This window comes from Hippoglossus stenolepis, chromosome 20 (assembly GCF_022539355.2).
Source record: "Hippoglossus stenolepis isolate QCI-W04-F060 chromosome 20, HSTE1.2, whole genome shotgun sequence".
NCBI lineage: Eukaryota > Metazoa > Chordata > Actinopteri > Pleuronectiformes > Pleuronectidae > Hippoglossus > Hippoglossus stenolepis.
Genome location: NC_061502.1, coordinates 19,631,316 through 19,656,168, shown reverse-complemented (window position 1 = coordinate 19,656,168; position 24,853 = coordinate 19,631,316). Strand labels below are relative to the sequence as shown.

The following is a 24,853-nucleotide window of genomic DNA, read 5'->3' as shown; positions in this document are numbered from 1 at the left end:
GTTGGGACATTGTTTTTGGGAGACCACACTTCGGCCTGTATGGTAGTCAAAAGCCTTGAGCACATTAGAAAACCAGAGCCTCCCGAACTCAGTCTCCCAGGTGGCACCAACGTCACACAGACCCCCAGGGACACAGGTTTCAACTCCCATTGGTCACTCTGGAGCCCATGACCTGTGGGGTCACCGGGCCAATATAAGGCCTGTTCCCCCTATTTTCTTCCTCTTCCTACGATCCTTCCACAGGAGGGAAGGCTGTCGAGCCTCTTCTCCAGTTCACATCTTCTCCAGCTCACATCTTCTCTTCCCATCCAACTCTTCGAGAGGAGCACAAAGGTGCAGCTTCCAGCTCATCTCACCAAGGAAACCTCCTCGCACTCCAAGCTCTACCAACCCTTCAAGCAGCGACTCGATGTCCTGCTGGAAAACTTCAACCAGCAACTGAGCTGCACAGCTCAACAGAATCACTAAGGTGGGAGCCACACAAACCAGCAAGACGACTTCACAGGACTGCGAACTGCACAGCAACTCTTTTTCCCCTTTCCACGGACGGGTAACACAACTGGGCTTAATAATTATACTAGGCTAAGCAAGACTGTTTATTCGATTCTGTGTGATGTTTATAAGTTTGATTTGTGGTGTTGTGATATTGTGGTTACAAGTTGTTGAGAAAGTTAATGTTAGTTATGCTCTTCAGTCCTTCCGTGCATGCATCTAGCAACTTTCTCTAATTTGGCACACACACAGACACACGCATAACTCTTCACCTACTTAGCTCGGACCCCCGTGTTGGGATCGAGCCCAGGACAAAGGAGAGGCCTACAACACATTTGAGAAGCCTGACTAGAGTTCGTCTCTAACATGAGGCCAAAACCCCCAGAATGCTTTTGGGGCCTCCATGTTTTTAACCGCCCGAGTTCAAACTCGGGCCTTCCATTGGCTAAGAGCCCCTGGAGGGAGGCCGGACATTTCTCAGGTAATAAATACAGAGAACCCCCTCAATTCATTGCTTTTTCCCGTGCGCTGAAGACAGGACCAGAACCTCTCCCAGTTCCTCCAGATGATCCAGACACTTAAAGGGAGCAACCAATCCAAACGTTTGTATTTTGATTTTTACCTTAAGTTCATTCCCTTTTATTTTTGTGAACTTCCCTTTTTTACCTGAGCTTTATTTTTGAAACAACCGCGGCAAAGTCTTTCACTCGCCGGCCGAGTTCCCCAGACTTTTTCCGGATCCACAACTACAGCTGCTCCTCAGCTGTTCATACCTGCAGAAGGGCACGTGAATTCGCCACAGAGCAAGAACCATTCGCCACGAAGGGCAGGACACATTCGCCCAGGAGAACGAGACGAATCTCTCCTATCCGGCCCAGCTCAATCCCCGCTGCCACCGCGCGAATCAGCTGTTCTAGAAGCCACGAACACAATTCATTTGTCTTCCCGGAACGTGGCCGCGCATCAACGAACCGTGGACCAGCAACAAGTAAGAGGCTTATGTCTGGGCAGAGACTAGTTTAAACATTAGCGTGTTATTATTTGAGTGTATATTTCTGTAGGACCGCCGAGTCCCTTTGTTTTGGCCAGCGTGTCATGACGAATCTGCGTTTCCGGCCACATCGAGGCACTGTTTACCGTTAGACCAATTTTGCGGAGATTTTAACCCACTAAAAGATCGGACACAGCTGGACGGATCTTAGTTCGTCCGCTTGGGTACCGAGTGGTAAAGTGTTTGAGATCTCCTCTGATCACTCTTGCATGTTTCCTTTTCTCTCTCTTTCTCCTAAACCCGCCTGCACACACGTTCCGACCTGCATCCACATAACTCACGTGTTATACCCGTCCGGGGACTTAGAGAGTGCGATCGCATCTCGACGCCATTCGGCACTTTGAACCACGAGATAGACAAAAGCCTCCCTTTGTTCTCCATTTCCTGTTGGTCAAACAACGCGGTTAGACCGCCATCTTGAATTCGATACTACGTCAAATCACGTGGTTAGACCTCCATCTTGAATTCAGTAATACGACGTCATCCCCCGTGACTTCGTACGCCATCTTGACTCCCCCTTTTCTCACACACACACACACACACACACACACACACACACACACACACACACACACACAAATAGGTGTTATAAATCGTGTTAAGTGCTAGTGTTGTGATCTTTGATATAGTGGATTCTTGTTAGGATAATAGTCATGAATTAACATTGATGTTATTATCTTTAATAAATTCTATTGTATTTAAAGTACTGGTATTTTGTGATTATTTGTGCATATGTATGTGACTACATCTGGAACATGATAGCCAGTGTTTGAACTTAAACCTTCACTGTTCATTTTACAATCATTAATAGTAAATATTGAGATTTTATGAGACTGATCTTTACAGATTGATTGTTGGTCCCTGATACCCTGATATCTTTGTTTAGTAATTACACCGTTAGTAATTTGTGTTTTTATACTTTATTATATTCATAATAAATGTTTTTCTTTCACAAATGTTTTTCATTAATGTTGCATAAGTGAATTTTGCCAACCTCTACACTGTCAAGAACTCCATATCCTTCAACTTAGCTAACTATCTATATGGTAATTTTGGTTATAGTTATTAATTTAATTGTTAATCAGAGTTCCAAATTTGTAGTTAGTACTTTAATGAGACTTAATCAATAAATTGGCTATATTTTCCCTTCCTTTGAAGGGTGGTGCCCCGAGGTAACTTTAATCAATTAAAGTTATTATTTAATATTAATAATAAAATATTTATATTTTATATTTTATTTTGATAACCAAATTTATTGAATGCCGAAAGGCACACCATTTCATGGTATCACGTTTGATGCATTATTGCACAACATAAATCAACATCATTTAAAAAGTCACTCAACTCAAACCTGGAAGTATCAACCTGCAGTATCTACATCACAGCATAAAACACTAACATGTCTATAACAGCCGGCTCATTAAGCTGAACGTACGATATCTATATGAAGATATACCATCTTAGGATTATTATTATTACTTAAACATTGCAGCAGTAACTTAACGTACAGCTCCCCCTTCTGGCACTCTGGGCAAAACGCTTTTTACAACACATTGTTTCATATACAATCATTCATATCATATCATCATACATTACATTTCCTTACATTTCATTGAGCTGACGCTTTTATCCAAAGCGACTTACAATAAGTGCATCAACCATGAGGAACAAACCCAGAACAAGAAGAATCAAGAAAGTACAATTTTCTTACAAATAACACGTCACCATTGTAATGTATAAGAATAACAGCTGGATCAGAAGAACATGAAGATACAGTATAAAATATTCCAGCTTTTGGACGACAAACTTCAAGAATCAATAAAATGGCTGAAAACTGGTTAAATCCAGTCCACACGATAAAAGTGACTTTTTATATCAAACGTTACAGACTGTCGGGCCTTGGCAGTGGTTTAAACTAAATCACAGTTTCCTCTGGGAATGTTCCCACCTTTGTTTCTTTTCTATCTAATGAGAATCACATTATTACGAGTGACTTTGTTTTCACAGCAGAAAGTTGTAACAAATGATTCGAATATAAATATATCGATGTCAAATGTAACTCTACTATTGTATGATTGTGACGTTGGCATAGAGGCTGCTGGGATCAGCTGAGGGTCCAGTAGAAGAGGAGTGAGCTTCCACAGTGCTGAAGGTCACTGCATCATCACCACCCTGGAACTGTAGGATATACAATCAATCAATCAATCAATCAATCAATCAATCATCTGTATAGCAACTTTCATCAGGTTAGTGTAGTTCAATGTGTTCCACAGAACACAACAAATACAAATGTTGATAAGGAAGTGTGATAAAAATGGATTTAAACAAAGACAGAATAGGATGTATTACACCAGGTCAGGATGTAGCACGGTTACCATAGTGACAGAGAGACAACACAATGCAAATAATTATTAAAAAGTAAATGACCTAATGCAGTGCTAACAAAACCATCACAGCATAACAACATGTATCAAAACACAAAGAAACATCCATAACTTTAACTTTCACATTAAAACTTTAGAACTTATGATGACATCATTATTTCATGGCGTTATTACAAGATAAATAAAAACTTGGCGGAGGTATAAACTCTATAAGTGACATTTTAGTTTCATCTGTGAATGTTCTCACCTTGTTTCTTCTCCATCTGATGAGAATCACAACCATTATTACGATTGTGGCAAAACCCACAACCAGACGAATGTACCACCACCAATCTGTCAACAGAATGACAAGAGCTTTAGTTTTCTGTTCAGTCCAACTTCCTGTATTTACACATGTTGTTAACATTAAATCCATCAACACGCAGCAGCACAGAGATGAATGAGAGGTGCAGTGAATATTCAGTACCTGTTCCTGGAGCTGGTTTCTTCTTTCCTTCTTAAGAAAAATAAATGTATTAACAAATGGAATTTATTGGATCAGGAGCAGTTCATCGTGTTCTGTGTTTTCTCACCTGATGACGGAGGAATGAAGGCAAACTTTTCCTCTTTGTAACGATCCCTCACTTTACATGTTAATGAGCTATAGTTCTTCATCTTGTAAACAGAATGGGATTTATTGAAGCTCACATTGGCCGAGCAGGAAGACTGTGATGTCTTCAGTTCAGTGTTGTCTTCACTCACATCTTTATTCATATACAGCCACTTCACTGTGAGTCCACACCTTCTATATGTCGACACAGAGCAGCTCAACGTCACCTCATCAGTTCTCTTCTGCTCAGTCACTGGTGATGATCGAGATATTGTGAGAGAAAGATAACATGAGTGAAACTATGTCCATCAGAATGATCAGAATTATCATAATGTTTTTATGAAGAGACTCTTTTACTCACCGTTGACAACAGAGATAAAAACCACATGATCTTTATATGGTTGTGTTGTCAGGTCAGACTGTATGCAGTTGTATTGACCAGCATCTTCAGCTGTGACCTCCCTAATAACCAGAGAACAGTTTGCAGCAAGACGTAGTCTGTCTGCTTTAGATTTGGAAATCAGAGATGTGTTGAGCTGCCTGTTTACAAACAGGTCTATTGATCTAGTCCACTTTGAATCACTGAAGAACCAGGAAGTAGCTCCACAGTTCACATGATCATCTCTCACATTGTCACAAGGCAAAGTGACTTCAGCTCCAGCTCTGACGATGATGAAGGAATCTTGGGCAGCGAGCACTGTGGAGGAAATGAGAGAGAGACAGCAACAATTAAACTAAACCAAGAAAAAGACTCATATTTTCATACACTTCTGAATGTGAGGATTCTTTTAGACATAACTTTGTAAATTAAGACCAAATGGAGCATGACTGACAAGATAAACCTGCAAAACATCAACTACAGTTATCTCCCGGCGTTTGAATGCCTCAGCCAACCAGTCCAGTTCCAGTCTACGTACATTTGTTTCCAGACTCATGAGGTCACTCTGACACTTGATCACTGAAATCTAATCAGTTAAGTTTTCATTCGAGGAGACAACTGGTCAGAATTTGAAGAAATTCAGACTTGAGATGTGCGAGAGGCCAAAAACCTGAAACCTTGACCTTTAACCACCAAATCCAACCAGTTAAACCGTGAGTTAAAGGGAACATTGGTGTCAAACTGGAAATGATTCTCTCAATAACATGTTCATGAGGGAAAGAGGGTTTTGTGAGGTCACAGTGAACTTGACCTTTGACCTCCAAAATCAACTCAGTTAATCTTTGTGTCCAAGAGAACGTTTGTACCAACTTTACACAGATTCCCTGGAGGTGTAACGGAGATATCGCGTTCACAAGGCAAAACATGTGCTTTGTAAAGTCACAGCGATCTTGACCTTGGACGACCAAAGTCTAATCAGTTCATCCTTGTGTTAAACTGAATGTTTGTCCCACATTTGAAGGAATTCCCCTCAAAGTGTTCCTGAAGGTCGTTGGCTCAGAGGCATAACAAAGCAACTACATGTTGCAGCACACTGGCCTTCATCAGGGGACAAAGTAGAAGTAAAGCAAAGGAAGAACGAGACTGAAGAAGTGACATCATCAGCTCATTATCACAGTAGACGGAGCAGGTGACTCAAACTAGAGCAAATAACCACAATTAGACAGAGAGCAATACACAGCAGATTGAAATATGAGGAATGATCCAGAACACAAATATACACAACTACAATATCAGAGTACTCATAAATATCAGTCCCCTGAATGTGCCAGACTTGTGCCACAACACATCAGTGAAACTCTTCACTTTTAAAAGCAAACACAGACAATCTGGTATTATTCTTATTATTCACACTGATAAAGTTTTGTAAGTGTATTTATTCTTACCTGTAAACGGAATCAGCACCAGTAGCAGATGTAAAGACATTTTAATCCGTTTGATTTCATCCATTCTTCTTCTTTCTCTTTTCTGCTTCTCGGTTCTTAGTAAAAAGTGCAATGTGGCGTTTACTTCCTGTTGATCACTTCCCCTCAGTGACACGTCTCCTCTGTCGTCATGTGCTAGTTGCATGTAGAGAAAATATCCATCAGCACCGACTTTCCCCCGTCGACCAGAGACTGTGTGAATATTTTACGATGAACTAATGTGCAGCAGGCGACTTTTAGATTTAGACACTTGTCACTCATTCACATGAGTGATGCAAATATCAGTAGATTCAGTCCAAATAAAGGACGACACACGTCACCTCTGGAGCAACTTCACATCTGGACTTTTATATTTTACAGGTGGTCGAGCTTGAATTTCTGTCACATGTTTATGGTTTTATTCCTGTGTTAAAAAAACAATAACAACTTGCAAACTTATCTTGAAGTTACTGAATTAATGTAACTTATTCAGGTTCATATTCAAACACATGGAGCCAAGAGCTATTTAACCATTTGTTCAGGTCACATGTGCATGGAGGATTTTTCTGTAATCAGATTTATTAACATTATTGACTTGGGCTTCAAAATGTTAACGTGAATCAAACGTGATTCTGTGGTTTCCAGCTGTGGATTGAACTTAGTTTGCCTGAGGACCAATAAAGTAAATGAATAAGTAACCGTCCGTCATGTCTCAGAGTCGTTGTCACATGTGGTCACATCTTTAACTTCACTGTGTCTGAAACTACATGAACACATCATTCAGTGTGACGAGCATCACGGTTTCTTCAGTAGAAACGAGAAGCTGCACCCACTTCCTACTCATTGATTAAGAAAGAGAGAAAGAAATGAAGAAAGAAATGTATCCAGTCTTTATAATGAAATCTGTTGTTAACACACAAACAAAGATACAACAAAATCAGCATTAAACTCAACAAGAATCTGACCTTGGGTCTGGTTATAAAGTAAATAATAAACTCTAAAAAGAAAATATATCATTTATCACATGAATTCAGGAGAAACAGTGACATGAACGTGAGGTTCCTGTTTCTCACGTTGCACAACTAGTTCCCTTACAGCCCCCTCTGGACAGAAAGGGTTTCACATGAACTCCTGAACATTATCGTGGAAATGAAATGTTAAAAGAAAACAGATACAGCAGAGATTCAAGTAAATGTTGGTTCATGTATGGATAAATAACTGCCGATCAAACCGTCGGTGTACTCTGGCTTTATTCTTGGTCTTCTGGGATGAGTGAAGACACAAAGCAGGTAAATGTCTCTCAGGTGCTGTGGTCTCTGTTTGGTTTGGGCTTGTTGACGGTAGCGTGGACGTCACTGGAGGCTCCAGCAGAAGAAGAAAACTTCACACTGCTGTAGGTCAGTGATTCTCAAATGGGGGCCTAGTACCCTAAGGACACTTTGGAGTACTGCATGGGGTACTTGAAATTTATTTTTAAATGTAACATAATTATTAGTTCAATAAAAATGTAAAGTCAGTTCAATAAACCACATTTCATAGTAAATATTCCTATTTTCAATGTTATCGTTTCCCAAGTTACGTTCATGACGACGTTTGTTCACTGTGATGAAGCCAGTTTCAGTTCTGAACAACGAAATCAACAAACATGGATTCGTGGTTGAAACGTAGCAGCAACGCAGCTGAAAACAAGGAGAAGGAAGTGAACAAGAAAGTGAAAACAGAGCCAACACAATGTCGCCAGTATCATGAAGAATATGTTTTAATGGGATTTACTTCGACGAGCTGCAATCGGCCCAAAGCATTGTGCATTTTCTGTGAGGAAAAGTTAGCAAACAGTTGCATGAAGCCAGCGCAGCTGCAGCGACATCTCAGCACAAAACATCAGTGTCATGTCGGTAAGACACCAGAGTTTCTCAAGAAGAAACAGTCTGACTTCATAGTTTCACAAGAAACGATGTGAAAAGTCTCCACAACATCAGCCAAAGCACTGGAGGCTTCTCATGCTGAAGCCAAAAGGCCTTTCACCACAGCTGAGGACCTGCTACTTCCAGCCGCTGCTGTACTGACGAGACGATGCTGGACACAAACACAGCAGATCAGTTCTAAACTGGGCCTTTGTCAAATGACACCGTTGCTGCAGAATAGAAACGATGGGAACAGACATTGTTGATGAAGTTGTGCAAAAACCTGCTGAAGCATTTTCACTGCAGCTGGATGAATGGACAGACGTCAGTGGAAAGACACAGCTTATTGCTTTGGTGAGATACATTGATACTGATGCTGTGTTGCACTTGGCTGAAAACATATTTCAAAGGGGGAACATTGTTGAAAAGAGTTTGAGAACCAGTGCTGTAGGTCACTGCATCACCTTCACCACCATCTTTAACTGGGACCTGAGAAGGAAGAAGGAAACAGCATCTCGAGGTAAATTACAGACACAAGGAGTCAGTTTGTTTACTTTGACAAATTAAATGTCTGTTACAGACACTTTAAGGACGGAAATAAACCGGCTTTTGATTGCATTGTCCCACAGACTCAGTCCTCTCACCCTGTCTTCACTGCTGCTCCGTGGAGGAATCACCGGGACGAGTCTCTCCATGGCTGCTGGGATCAGCTGAGGGTCCAGTAGAAGAGGAGGGAGCTTCCACAGTGCTGTAGGTCACTGCATCATCACCACCCCGGATCTGTAGGATATACAATCAGTCAATCAATCAATCAGTCAATCAATCAATCAATCAATCAATCAATCAGTCCATCAATCAATCAATCAATCAATCAATCAATCAATCATCTGTATAGCACCTTTCATCAGGTTAGTGTCGTTCAATGTGCTTCACAGAACACAACAAATACAAATGTTGATAAGGAAGTATGATAAAAATGTATTAATTATTAATTATTATTGGGGGTTAATATTACACCTTCAAGTTATTCTGCTCTGTCCACTGCTACCATCTACTGCTCATTAACTAAACAACCACAAACATGTCTTACTTCCACCAAAGAGTTGGTTTGTGCCTCTGACAGTTTCTTTGTTTTTCAGCAGGAGTAAAAAAAACCTGGTGGAAGCATGAAACATGAGTCCAGAAAGAACTGAGTCAGTTTCGGGCGGAGCCGGACAAAGGGGCGGATCCAGGAATTCCAAAATACAAGAGACAAACTTCATAATAGAAACACTCCACAGATCAAGAGTAAGTTTCACAGAACTGTGTTCAGTATAATTATTACTCTGGTATCAGTTTGTCTCTCTGAGGATTACAGGGGAATTGCTTTCCTCATTTCTTCCTATTTTCTGCTTCATTTTGACCTTTTTCTTTCAGATTATTGGGCTGAAACTTCAATGACTGTATGAAAGTAAGTTTCCTGTGACTGAGCTGGTTGAGATCCAGTCGAGCGTCGTGCCGCAGAGCAGAGAGATGCACGGAACAGCAAGAGGCCTGAGTCCTGAGCGTTAGTGAGGGGGCCGAGGTGAACGGTGCAAACACCTGTCACAATAAAACACACACAGGCTCAGAGATGTGGAACCTGCAGGACATCCCTTTTAATAAAAGCACTAAATATTGTTATAAATACTGATATTGACTGAGGTGGGGAAGGTTCATCTTGTTGCATGTAAATGTTGGGACAATTTTTGGGAGACCACACTTCGGCCTGTATGGTCGTCAAAAGCCTTGAGCACATGTCCTTTGTCTGGAGAAAACAAGAGCCTCCCGAACTCAGTCTCCCAGGGGGCATCAACGTCACACAGAGGTGTGAAACCCCCCCCCAGGGACACAGGTTTCAACTCCCATTGGTCACTCTGGACCCCATGACCTGTGAGGTCACCGGGCCAATATAAGGCCTGTTCCCCCTATTTTCTTCCTCTTCCTACAATCCTTCCACAGGAGGGAAGGCTGTCGAGCCTCTTCTCCAGCTCACATCTTCTCCAGCTCACATCTTCTCTTCCCATCCAACTCTTCGAGAGGAGCACAAAGGTGCAGCTTCCAGCTCATCTCACCAAGGAAACCTCCTCGTACTCCAAGCTCTACCAACCCTTCAAGCAGCGACTCGATGTCCTGCTGGAAAACTTCAACCAGCAACTGAGCTGCACAGCTCAACAGAATCACTAAGGCGGGAGCCACACAAACCAGCCGACGACTTCACAGGACTGCGAACTGCACAGCAACTCTTTTTCCCCTTTCCACGGACGGTTAACACAACTGGGCTTAATAATTATACTAGGCTAAGCAAGACTGTTTATTCGATTCTGTGTGATGTTTATAAGTTTGATTTGTGGTGTTGTGATATTGTGGTTACAAGTTGTTGAGAAAGTTAATGTTAGTTATGCTCTTCAGTCCTTCCGTGCATGCATCTAGCAACTTTCTCTTATTTGGCACACACACAGACACACGCATAACTCTTCACCTACTTAGCTCGGACCCCCGTGTTGGGATCGAGCCCAGGACAAAGGAGAGGCCTACAACACATTTGAGAAGCCTGACTAGAGTTTGTCTCTAACATGAGGCCAAAACCCCCAGAATGCTTTTGGGGCCTCCATGTTTTTTTAACCGCCGCCGAGTTCAAACTCGGGCCTTCCCGTCTAAGAGCCCGGGATGAAGGCCGGACATTTCTCAGGTAATAAATACAGAGAACCCCCTCAATTCATTGCTTTTTCCCGTGCGCTGAAGACAGGACCAGAACCTCTCCCAGTTCCTCCAGATGATCCAGACACTTAAAGGGAGCAACCAATCCAAACGTTTGTATTTTGATTTTTACCTTAAGTTCATTCCCTTATATTTTTGTGAACTTCCCTTTTTTACCTGAGCTTTATTTTGAAACAACCGCCCTAAAGTCTTTCACTTGCCGCCGAGTTCCCCAGACTTTTTCGGATCCACAACTACAGCTGCTCCTCAGCTGTTCATACCTGCAGAAGGGCACGTGAATTCGCCACCAAAAGCAAGAACCATTCGCCACGAAGGGCAGGACACATCCGCCCAGGAGAGCGAGGCAGATTCTCTCCTATCCGGCCCAGCTCAATCCCCGCTGCACAGCGCGAATCAGCTGTCCTATAGGCCACGAACACAATTCATTTGTCTTCCCGAACGCCCGCTCGCGCATCAACGAACCGTGGACCAGCAACAAGTAAGAGGCTTATGTCTGGGCAGAGACTAGTTTAAACATTATCGTGTTATTATTTGAGTGTATATTTCTGTAGGACCGCCGATTCCCTTTGTTTTGTGCCAGCGTGTCATGACGAATCTGCGTTTACGGTCTCATCGCGGCACCGTTTAACGTTAGACCAATTTTGCGGAGATTTTAACCCACTAAAAGATCGGTACACAGCTGGACGGATCTTAGTTCGTCCGCTTGGTTACCGAGTGGTAAAGTGTTTGAGATCTCCTCTGATCACTCTTTGCATGTTTCCTTTTCTCTCTCTCTCTTTTCTCCTAAACCCGCCTGCACACACGTTCCGACCTGCATCCACATAACTCACGTGTTATACCCGTCCGGGGACTTAGAGAGTGCGATCGCATCTCGACGCCATTCGGCACTTTGAACCACGAGATAGACAAAAGCCTCCCTTTGTTCTCCATTTCCTGTTGATCAAACAACGCGGTTAGACCGCCATCTTGAATTGATACTACGTCAAATCACGTGGCTAGACCGCCATCTTGAATTCAATAGTCTGACGTCATCCCCGTGACTTCGACGCCATCTTGACTCCCCTTCTCTCTCTCTCTCTCACACACACGCACGCACGCACACACACACACACACACACACACACACACACACATAGGTATTACATGTGTGTTTATAAATCGTGTTAAGTGCTAGTGTTGTGATCTTGATATAGTGGATTCTTGTTAGGATAATAGTCATTAATTAACATTGATGTTATTATCTTTAATAAATTCTATTGTATTTAAAGAACTGGTATTTTGTGATTATTTGTGCATATGTATGTGACTACAGCTGGAACATGATAGCCAGTGTTTGAACTTAAACCTTCACTGTTCATTTTACAATCATTAATAGTAAATATTGAGATTTTATGAGACTGATCTTTACAGATTGATTGTTGGTCCCTGATACCAGGGTGGTGCCCCGTCTTTGATCAATTATAATTACAAATTGTATTATTCTTAATTGATAATTTTATTGTTTCTCATTAATTATTTCATTATTCTTAATTGATAACTTTATTGTTTTTAATTAATAATATTATTATTTTAATAAATATTTATTATTATTTTAATAATCATATTTTATTATATTAATAATTAGCCAACATCAAGTCTACCTACTATTGCACAACACCCGCTACATGTCGTAAGGATTCCAATAGGGGGGGAAGGGTGTTATCTTCAAAGTGGCCAGCCGCCATTTTGAAAGCACGCTGACTCACAAAGACACACACATGTAGACTCACATGCCTATCTTTGTTTAGTAATTACACCGTTAGTAATTTGTGTTTTTATACTTTATTATATTCATAATAAATGTTTTTCTTTCACAAATGTTTTTTCATTAATGTTGCATAAGTGAATTTTGCCAACCTCTACACTGTCAAGAACTCCATATCCTTCAACTTAGCTAACTATCTATATGGTAATTTTGGTTATAGTTATTAATTTAATTGTTAATCAGAGTTCCAAATTTGTAGTTAGTACTTTAATGAGACTTAATCAATAAATTGGCTATCTTTTCCCTTCCTTTGAAGGGTGGTGCCCCGAGGTAACTTTAATCAATTAAAGTTATTATTTAATATTAATAATAAAATATTCATATTTTATATTTTATTTTGATAACCAAATTTATTGAATGCGAAAGGCACACCATTTCATGGTATCACGTTTGATGCATTATTGCACAACATAAATCAACATCATTTAAAAAGTCACTCAACTCAAACCTGGAAGTATCAACCTGCAGTATCTACATCACAGCATAAAACACTAACATGTCTATAACAGCCGGTTCATTAAGCTAAACGTACGATATCTATATGAAGATATACCATCTTATGATTATTATTATTACTTAAACATTGCAGCAGTAACCTAACGTACAGCTCCCCCTTCTGGCACTCTGGGCAAAACGCTTTTTACAACACATTGTTTCATATACAATCATTCATATCATATCATCATACATTACATTTCCTTACATTTCATTGAGCTGACGCTTTTATCCAAAGCGACTTAGAATAAGTGCATCAACCATGAGGAACAAACCCAGAACAAGAAGAATCAAGAAAGTACAATTTTCTTACAAATAACACGTCACCATTGTAATGTATAAGAATAACAGCTGGATCAGAAGAACATGAAGATACAGTATAAAATATTCCAGGTTTTGGACGACAAACTTCAAGAATCAATAAAATGGCTGAAAACTGGTTAAAACCAGTCCACATGATAAAAGTGACTTTTATATCAAACGTTACAGACTGTCGGGCCTTGGCAGTGGTTTAAACTAAATCACAGTTTCCTCTGGGAATGTTCCCACCTTTGTTTCTTTTCTATCTAATGAGAATCACATTATTACGAGTGACTTTGTTTTCACAGCAGAAAGTTGTAGCAAATGATTCCTAATATAAATATATCGATGTCAAATGTAACTCTACTATTGTATGATTGTGACGTTGGCATAGAGGCTGCTGGGATCAGCTGAGGGTCAGTAGAAGAGGAGAGGCTTCCACAGTGCTGTAGATCACTGCATCATCACCACCCTGGATCTGTAGGATATACAATCAATCAATCAATCAATCAATCAATCAGTCTGTATAGCACCTTTCATCAGGTTAGTGTAGTTCAATGTGCTTCACAGAACACAACAAATACAAATGTTGATAAGGAAGTATGATAAAAATGGATTTAAACAAAGACAGAATAGGATGTATTACACCGCAGGTCAGGATGTAGCACGGTTACCATAGTGACAGAGAGACAACACAACGCAAATAATTATTAAAAAGTGAAATAACCGAATGCAGTGCTAACAAAACCATCACAGCATAACAACATGTATCAAAACAAGTGACAGACATCAAATGATGTTTTTATGTTTCCACTTATGAAAACATTTGTTTTCCACTATTACAGTTCTTTCTGAACAGAGGAGTTTACCTGGACCACGCTGTAAGGGGAGTAGCTGATGGAGGCGTAGGCCACATCATCTGCAGGGTCAACCTACACCATGAAGACACCACATGTTCACTTATATGGATTCATACTGACTTAACCTTTTCTGTTCAATAAATTTTACATCAAAATGTATAACTTGTGATGACATCATGACGACATTGCATTATCACAAGATAAATAAAAACTGAGCATTGTCTGGTTTATATGAACATAAGACAAGTTTATCTCCTCTGATGCTTTTTTTACTTTAGCTGTAGAATATGAAAACCAGCGTCCAGAAACGCTGCTTCTGAGAAGTTGTAACAGTTATTTTCATCTTTGTAACTGACCGTGTTTTTATCCGTCTGTGTTTTGTTCCTGAGTCGACAGAAACAGAAGAGTTGGCCTCGAGAGAGGGAAGAATCAGGTTCATCAAAACCTTTCTTCTCCGCCGAGAAGGTTATGTTTTCATCTGCGTTTATTTGTGTGTCTATAGTTGGCAGGATCACACACAAACAAGATGAGTTGCAGTTCCAGGAGGTTTTATTTTCACTCGCTTTAACTTTGTGAGATTTTTCATTGATTTCATGAACCCTGATGAAAACAATCTGGTATATTTAGAGGACTGATATTTGTGAGTGTGTGAAATTTGGTGCCGATCCAAATACAAATCCAGATTTGGAATTCAAATGTGGTTTCATAAGACTATCAGGCCTTGGCGGAGGTATAAACTCTATAAGCAACATTTTAGTTTCATCTGTGAATGTTCTCACCTTTGTTTCTTCTCCATCTGATGAGAATCACAACCATTATTACGATTGTGGCAAAACCCACAACTGGCAGACGATGTACCACCACCAAGCTGTCAACAGAATGACAAGAGCTTTAGTTTTCTGTTCAGTCCAACTTCCTGTATCTACACATGTTGTTAACATTAAATCCATCAACACGCACAGCACAGAGATGAATGAGAGGTGCAGTGAATATTCAGTACCTGTTGTCATCTCATTGTTTCCTGGAGCTGGTTTGTTCTTTCCTTCTTAAGAAAAGAAATGTATTAACAAATGGAATTCATTGGATCAGGAGCAGTTCATCGTGTTCTGTGTTTTCTCACCTGATGACGGAGGAATGAAGGCAAACTTTTCCTCTTTGTAACCATCCTTCACTTTACATGTTAATGAGCTATAGTTCTTCATCTTGTGAACAAAATGGGATTTATTGAAGCTCACAGTGGCCGAGCAGGAAGACTGTGATGTCTTCAGTTCAGTGTTGTCTTCAGTCACATCTATATTCATAAACAGCCACTTCACTTCACTGCAGCTTCCATATGGCGACACAGAGCAGCTCAACGTCACCTCATCAGTTCTCTTCTGCTCAGTCACTGGTGATGATCCAGATATTGTGAGAGAAAGATAATATGAGTGAAACTATGTCCATCAGAATGATCAGAATTATCATAATGTTTTTATGAAGAGACTCTTTTACTCACCGTTGACAACAGAGAGATAAACCAGATGATCTTCATATGGTTGTGTCGGGTCAAACTGTCTGCAGGTGTATTGACCAGCATCTTCAGCTGTGACCTCCCTAATAACCAGAGAACAGTTTGCAGCAAGACGTAGTCTGTCTGCTTTAGATTTGGAAATCACAGATGTGTCTAGCTGCCTGTTTACAAACAGGTTTACTGATCCAGTCACCACCGAATCAACGAAGAACCAGGAAGTAGCTCCACAGTTCACATGATCATCTCTCACATTGCCACAAGGCAAAGTGACTTCAGCTCCAGCTCTGACGATGATGGAGGAATATTGGGCAGCGAGCACTGTGGAGGAAATGAGAGAGAGACAGCAACAATTAAACTAAACCTAGAAAAAGACTCATATTTTCATACACTTCTGAATGTGAGGATTCTTTTAGACATAACTTTGTAAATTAAGACCAAATGGAGCATGACTGACAAGATAAACCTGAAAAACATCAACTACAGTTATCTCCCTGCATTTGAATGCCTCAGCCAACCAGTCCAGTTCCAGTCTACGTACATTTGTTTCAGACTCATGAGGTCACTCTGACACTTGATCACTAAAATCGAATCCGTTAAGTTTTCATTCGAGGAGACAACCGGTCAGAATTTGAAGAAATTCAGACTTGAGATGTGCGAGAGGCCAAAAACCTGAAACCTTGACCTTTAACCACCAAATCCAACCAGTTAAACCGTGAGTTAATGGGAACATTGGTGCCAAACTGGAAATGATTCTCTCGACAACATGTTCATGAGGGAGAGAGGGTTTTGTGAGGTCACAGTGAACTTGACCTTTGACCTCCAAAATCAACTCAGTTAATCTTTGTGTCCAAGAGAACGTTTGTACCAACTTTACACAGATTCCTGGAGGTGTAACGGAGATATCGCGTTCACAAGGCAAAACATGTGCTTTGTAAAGTCACAGCGATCTTGACCTTGACCTTGGACGACTAAAGTCTAATCAGTTCATCCTTGTGTTAAACTGAATGTTTGTCCCACATTTGAAGGAATTCCCTCAAAGTGTTCCTGAAGGTCGTTGGCTCAGAGGCATAACAAAGCAACTACATGTTGCAGCACACTGGCCTTCATCAGGGGACAAAGTAGAAGTAAAGCAAAGGAAGAACGAGACTGAAGAAGTGACATCATCAGCTCATTATCACAGTAGACGGAGCAGGTGACTCAAACTAGAGCAAATAACCACAATTAGACAGAGAGCAATACACAGCAGATTGAAATACGAGGAATGATCCAGTACACAAATATACACAACTACAATATCAGAGTACTCATAAATATCAGTCCCTGAACGTGCCAGACTTGTGCCACAACACATCAGTGAAACTCTTCACTTTTAAAAGCAAACAGACAATCTGGTATTATTCTTATTATTCACACTGATAAAGTTTTGTAAGTGTATTTATTCTTACCTGTAAACGGAATCAGCACCAGTAGCAGATGTAAAGACATTTTAATCCGTTTGATTTCATCCATTCTTCTTCTTTCTCTTTCTGCTTCTCAGTTCTTAGTAAAAAGTGAAATGTGGCGTTTACTTCCTGTTGATCACTTCCCTCAGTGACACGTCTCCTCTGTCGTCATGTGCTAGTTGCATGTAGAGAAAATATCCATCAGCACCGACTTTCCCCCGTCGACCAGAGACTGTGTGAATATTTTACGATGAACTAATGTGCAGCAGGCGACTTTTAGATTTAGACACTTGTCACTCATTCACATGAGTGATGCAAATATCAGTAGATTCAGTCCAAATAAAGGAGACACACGTCACCTCTGGAGCAACTTCACATCTGGACTTTTATATTTTACAGGTGGTCGAGCTTGAATTTCTGTTAACATTATTCTCTATTAACATTATTGACTTGGGCTTCAAAATGTTAACGTGAATCAAATGTGATTCTGTGGTTTCCAGCTGTGGATTGAACTTAGTTTGCCTGAGGACCAATAAAGTAAATGTAGCCGTCCGTCATGTCTCAGAGTCGTTGTCACATGTGGTCACATCTTTAACTTCACTGTGTCTGAAACTACATGAACACATCATTCAGTGTGACGAGCATCACGGTTTCTTCAGTAGAAACGAGAAGCTGCACCCACTTCCTACTCATTGATTAAGAAAGAGAGAAAGAAATGAAGAAAGAAATGTATCCAGTCTTTATAATTAAATCTGTTGTTAACACACAAACAAAGATACAACAAAATCAGCATTAAACTCAACAAGAATCTGACCTTGGGTCTGGTTATAAAGTAAATAATAAACACTACAAAAAAAATATATCATTTATCACATGAATTCAGGAGAAACAGTGACATGAACGTGAGGTTCCTGTTTCTCACGTTGCACAACTAGTTCCCTTACAGCCGCCCCCTCTGGACAGAAAGGGTTTCACATGAACTCCTGAACATTATCGTGGAAATGAAATGTTAAAAGAAAACAGATACAGCAGAGATTCAAGTAAATGTTGGTTCATGTATGGATAAATAACTGCCGATCAAACCGTCGGTGTACTCTGGCTTTATTCTTGGTCTTCTGGGATGAGTGAAGACACAAAGCAGGTAAATGTCTCTCAGGTGCTGTGGTCTCTGTTTGGTTTGGGCTTGTTGACGGTGGCGTGGACGTCACTGGAGGCTCCAGCAGAAGAAGAAAACTTCACACTGCTGTAGGTCAGTGATTCTCAAATGGGGGTGCTAGTACCCCTAGGGACACTTTGGAGTACTGCATGGGGTACTTGAAATTTATTTTTAAAATGTAACATAATTATTAGTTCAATAAAAATGTAAAAGTCAGTTCAATAAACCACATTTCATGGTAAATATTCCTATTTTCAATGTTATCGTTTCCAAGTTACGTTCATGACGACGTTTGTTCACTGTGATGAAGCCAGTTTCAGTTCTGAACAACGAAATCAACAAACATGGATTCGTGGTTGAAACGTGAAGCAACGCAGCTGAAAACAAGGAGAAGGAAGTGAACAAGAAAGTGAAAACAGAGCCAACACAATGTCGCCAGTATCATGAAGAATATGTTTTAATGGGATTTACTTGGACGAGCTGCAATCCGCCCAAAGCATTGTGCATTTTCTGTGAGGAAAAGTTAGCAAACAGTTGCATGAAGCCAGCGCAGCTGCAGCGACATCTCAGCACAAACATCAGTGTCATGTCGGTAAGACACCAGAGTTTCTCAAGAAGAAACAGTCTGACTTCATAGTTTCACAAGAAACGATGTGAAAAGTCTCCACAACATCAGCCAAAGCACTGGAGGCTTCTCATGCTGAAGCCAAAAGGCCTTTCACCACAGCTGAGGACCTGCTACTTCCAGCCGCTGCTGTACTGACGAGACGATGCTGGACACAAACACAGCAGATCAGTTCTAAACTGGGCCTTTGTCAAATGACACCGTTGCTGCAGAATAGAAACGATGGGAACAGACATTGTTGATGAAGTTGTGTAAAACTTGCTGAAGCATTTTCACTGCAGCTGGATGAATGGACAGACGTCAGTGGAAAGACACAGCTTATTGCTTTGGTGAGATACATTGATACTGATGCTGTGTTGCACTTGGCTGAAAACATATTTCAAAGGGGAACATTGTTGAAAAGAGTTTGAGAACCAGTGCTGTAGGTCACCTTCATCACCTTCACCACCATCTTTAACTGGGACCTGAGAAGGAAGAAGGAAACAGCATCTCGAGGTAAATTACAGACACAAGGAGTCACTTTGTTTACTTTGACAATTTAAATGTCTGTTACAGACACTTTAAGGACGGAAATAAACCGGCTTTTGATTTCATTGTCCCACAGACTCAGTCCTCTCACCCTGTCTTCACTGCTGCTCCGTGGAGGAATCACCGGGACGAAGCTCTCCATGGCTGCTGGGATCAGCTGAGGGTCCAGTAGAAGAGGAGGAGCTTCCACAGTGCTGTAGGTCACTGCATCATCACCACCCCGGATCTGTAGGATATACAATCAGTCAATCAATCAATCAGTCAATCAATCAATCAATCAATCAATCAATCAATCAATCAATCAATCAATCATCTGTATAGCACCTTTCATCAGGTTAGTGTCGTTCAATGTGCTTCACAGAACACAACAAATACAAATGTTGATAAGGAAGTATGATAAAAATGTATTAATTATTAATTATTATTGGGGGTTAATATTACACCTTCAAGTTATTCTGCTCTGTCCACTGCTACCATCTACTGCTCATTAACTAAACAACCACAAACATGTCTTACTTCCACCAAAGAGTTGGTTTGTGCCTCTGACAGTTTCTTTGTTTTTCAGCAGGAGTAAAAAAAACCTGGTGGAAGCATGAAACATGAGTCCAGAAAGAACTGAGTCAGTTTCGGGCGGAGCCGGACAGGGCGGATCCAGGAATTCCAAAATACAAGAGACAAACTTCATAATAGAAACACTCCACAGATCAAGAGTAAGTTTCACAGAACTGTGTTCAGTATAATTATTACTCTGGTATCAGTTTGTCTCTCTGAGGATTACAGGGGAATTGCTTTCCTCATTTCTTCCTATTTTCTGCTTCATTTTGACCTTTTTCTTTCAGATTATTGGGCTGAAACTTCAATGACTGTATGAAAGTAAGTTTCCTGTGACTGAGCTGGTTGAGATCCAGTCGAGCGCCGTGCCGCAGAGCAGAGAGATGCACGGAACAGCAAGAGGCCTGAGTCCTGAGCGTTAGTGAGGGGCCGAGGTGAACGGTGCAAACACCTGTCACAATAAAACACACACAGGCTCAGAGATGTGGAACCTTTTAATAAAAGCACTAAATATTGTTATAAATACTGATATTGACTGACGGGGAAGGTTCATCTTGTTGCATGTAAATGTTGGGACATGATTTTGGGAGACCACACTTCGGCCTGTATGGTAGTCAAAGCCTTGAGCACATGTCCTTTGTCTGAGAAAACCAGAGCCTCCCGAACTCAGTCTCCCAGGGGGCATCAACGTCACACAGAGGTGTGAAACCCCCCCCCAGGGACACAGGTTTCAACTCCCATTGGTCACTCTGGACCCCATGACCTGTGAGGTCACCGGGCCAATATAAGGCCTGTTCCCCCTATTTTCTTCCTCTTCCTACAATCCTTCCACAGGAGGGAAGGCTGTCGAGCCTCTTCTCCAGCTCACATCTTCTCTTCCCATCCAACTCTTCGAGAGGAGTACAAAGGTGCAGCTTCCAGCTCATCTCACCAAGGAAACCTCCTCGCACTCCAAGCTCTACCAACCCTTCAAGCAGCGACTCGATGTCCTGCTGGAAAACTTCAGCCAGCAACTGAGCTGCACAGCTCAACAGAATCACTAAGGAGCCACACAAACCAGCCGACGACTTCACAGGACTGAGAACTGCACAGCAACTCTTTTTCCCCTTTCCACGGACGGGTAACACAACTGGGCTTAATAATTATACTAGGCTAAGCAAGACTGTTTATTCGATTCTGTGTGATGTTTATAAGTTTGATTTGTGGTGTTGTGATATTGTGGTTACAAGTTGTTGAGAAAGTTAATGTTAGTTATGCTCTTCAGTCCTTCCGTGCATGCATCTAGCAACTTTCTCTTATTTGGCACACACACAGACACACGCATAACTCTTCACCTACTTAGCTCGGACCCCCGTGTTGGGATCGAGCCCAGGACAAAGGAGAGGCCTACAACACATTTGAGAAGCCTGACTAGAGTTTGTCTCTAACATGAGGCCAAAACCCCCAGAATGCTTTTGGGGCCTCCATGTTTTTTTAACACGCCCGAGTTCAAACTCGGGCCTTCCATTGGCTAAGAGCCCGGGATGAAGGCGGACATTTCTCAGGTAATAAATACAGAGAACCCCCTCAATTCATTGCTTTTTCCCGTGCGCTGAAGATAGGACCAGAACCTCTCCCAGTTCCTCCAGATGATCCAGACACTTAAAGGGAGCAACCAATCCAAACGTTTGTATTTTGATTTTTACCTTAAGTTCATTCCCTTATATTTTTGTGAACTTCCCTTTTTTACCTGAGCTTTATTTTGAAACAACCGCCCTAAAGTCTTTCACTCGCCGGCCGAGTTCCCCAGACTTTTTCCGGATCCACAACTACAGCTGCTCCTCAGCTGTTCATACCTGCAGAAGGGCACGTGAATTCGCCACAAAGAGCAAGAACCATTCGCCACGAAGGGCAGGACACATTCGCCCAGGAGAACGAGACGAATTCTCTCCTATCCGGCCCAGCTCAATCCCCGCTGCCACCGCGCGAATCAGCTGTTCTAGAGGCCACGAACACAATTCACTTGTCTTCCCGGAACGTGCCGCTCGCGCATCAACGAACCGTGGACCAGCAACAAGTAAGAGGCTTATGTCTGGGCAGAGACTAGTTTAAACATTAGCGTGTTATTATTTGAGTGTATATTTCTGTAGGACCGCCGAGTCCCTTTGTTTTGTGCCAGCGTGTCACGGATGAATCTGCGTTCCGCCACATCGAGGCACTGTTTACCGTTAGACCAATTTTGCGGAGATTTTAACCCAAAAAGATCGGTACACAGCTGGACGGATCTTAGTTCGTCCGCTTGGGTACCGAGTGGTAAAGTGTTTGAGATCTCCTCTGATCACTCTTTGCATGTTTCCTTTTCTCTCTCTCTCTCTTTTCTCCTAAACCCGCCTGCACACACGCTCCGACCTGCATCCACATAACTCACGTGTTATACCCGTCCGGGGACTTAGAGAGCGACAGGATCTCGACGCCATTCGGCACTTTGAACCACGAGATAGACAAAAGCCTCCTTTGTTCTCCATTTCCTGTTGGTCAAACAACGCGGTTAGACCGCCATCTTGAATTCGATCCTACGTCAAATCACGTGGTTAAACCGCCATCTTGAATTCAGTAATACGACGTCATCCCCCGTGACTTCGTACGCCATCTTGACTCCCCCTTTTCTCTCTCTTCACACACACACACACACACACACACACACACACACACACACACACATACACACACACACACAGGTATTACATGTGTGTTATAAATCATGTTAAGTGCTAGTGTTGTGATCTTTGATATAGTGGATTCTTGTTAGGATAATAGTCATTAATTAACATTGATGTTATTATCTTTAATAAATTCTATTGTATTTAAAGAACTGGTATTTTGTGATTATTTGTGCATATGTATGTGACTACAGCTGGAACATGATAGCCAGTGCTTGAACTTTAACCTTCACTGTTCATTTTACAATCATTAATAGTAAATATTGAGATTTTATGAGACTGATCTTTACAGATTGATTGTTGGTCCCTGATACCAGGGTGGTGCCCCGTGTTTGATAAATTATAATTATAAATTGTATTTTTTTAATTGATAATTTTATTGTTTCTCATTAATTCTTTCATTATTCTTAATTGACAACTTTAATGTTTTTAATTAATAATTTTATTATTTTAATAAATATTTTTTATTATTTTAATAATCATATTTTATGATTATTAATAATTAGCCAACATCAAGTCTACCTACTATTGCACAACACCCGCTACATGTCGTAAGGATTCCAATAGGGGGGGAAGGGTGTTATCTTCAAAGTGGCCAGCCGCCATCTTGAAAGCACGCTGACTCACACAGACACACACACATGTAGACTCACATGCCTATCTTTGTTTAGTAAGTACACCGTTAGTAATTTGTGTTTTTATACTTTATTATATTCATAATAAATGTTTTTCTTTCACAAATGTTTTTTCATATATGTTGCATAAGTGAATTTTGCCAACCTCTACACTGTCAAGAACTCCATATCCTTCAACTTAGCTAACTATCTATATGGTAATTTTGGTTATAGTTATTAATTTAATTGTTAATCAGAGTTCCAAATTTGTAGTTAGTACTTTAATGAGACTTAATCAATAAATTGGCTATCTTTTCCCTTCCTTTGAAGGGTGGTGCCCCGAGGTAACTTTAATCAATTAAAGTTATTATTTAATATTAATAATAAAATATTTATATTTTATATTTTATTTTGATAACCAAATTTATTGAATGCCGAAAGGCACACCATTTCATGGTATCACGTTTGATGCATTATGGCACAACATAAATCAACATCATTTAAAAAGTCACTCAACTCAAACCTGGAAGTATCAACCTGCAGTATCTACATCACAGCATAAAACACTAACATGTCTATAACAGCCGGTTCAATAAGCTAAACGTACGATATCTATATGAAGATATACCATCTTATGATTATTATTATTACTTAAACATTGCAGCAGTAACTTAACGTACAGCTCCTCCTTCTGGCACTCTGGGCAAAATGCTTTTTACAACACATTGGTTCATATACAATCATTCATATCATATCATCATACATTACATTTCCTTACATTTCATTGAGCTGATGCTTTTATCCAAAGCGACTTACAATAAGTGCATCAACCATGAGGAACAAACCCAGAACAAGAAGAATCAAGAAAGTACAATATTCTTACAAATAACACGTCACCATTGTAATGTATAAGAATAACAGCTGGATCAGAAGAACATGAAGATACAATATAAAATATTCCAGCTTTTGGACGACAAACTTCAAGAATCAATAAAATGGCTGAAAACTGGTTAAATCCAGTCCACACGATAAAAGTGACTTTTTATATCAAACTTTACAGACTGTCGGGCCTTGGCAGTGGTTTAAACTAAATCACAGTTTCCTCTGGGAATGTTCCCACCTTTGTTTCTTTTCTATCTAATGAGAATCACATTATTACGAGTGACTTTGTTTTCACAGCAGAAAGTTCTAACAAATGATTCCTAATATAAATATATCGATGTCAAATGTAACTCTACTATTGTATGATTGTGACGTTGGCATAGAG

At 40.7% G+C, this 24,853-nt stretch overlaps 1 protein-coding gene and 1 long non-coding RNA gene across 6 annotated transcripts in view; both read right to left on the bottom strand.

The window, feature by feature from the left end:
- Positions 1–3,580: 3,580 nt before the first annotated feature.
- The window catches only part of LOC124851042, a 52,340-nt gene continuing 31,067 nt past the window's right edge, over positions 3,581–24,853 (bottom strand). Inside the window, exons 1-6 of one of the 5 annotated variants that reach the window (XM_047338219.1) lie at positions 17,416–17,499; positions 15,956–16,288; positions 15,581–15,847; positions 15,461–15,505; positions 4,175–4,260; positions 3,581–3,721 (exon numbers count right to left, since the gene is read on the bottom strand). In XM_047338219.1, coding sequence (XP_047194175.1) covers positions 3,608–3,721; positions 4,175–4,260; positions 15,461–15,505; positions 15,581–15,847; positions 15,956–16,288; positions 17,416–17,479 — 909 coding nt within the window. In that variant the 5' untranslated portion in view covers positions 17,480–17,499 and the 3' untranslated portion in view covers positions 3,581–3,607. Of the gene's footprint in view, positions 3,722–4,174; positions 4,261–4,393; positions 4,424–4,499; positions 4,770–4,877; positions 5,214–6,340; positions 6,725–15,460; positions 15,506–15,580; positions 15,848–15,955; positions 16,289–17,415; positions 17,500–24,853 lie in introns of those variants that run through there. The other 4 variants (XM_047338221.1, XM_047338217.1, XM_047338218.1 and 1 more) reach the window with 4 other exon arrangements.
- Positions 8,095–9,181, bottom strand: LOC124851214. The gene is made up of 2 exons (XR_007032298.1): positions 8,907–9,181; positions 8,095–8,751 (listed from the first exon to the last, which is right to left on the bottom strand). It is a non-coding gene; the product is annotated as an uncharacterized LOC124851214 (long non-coding RNA).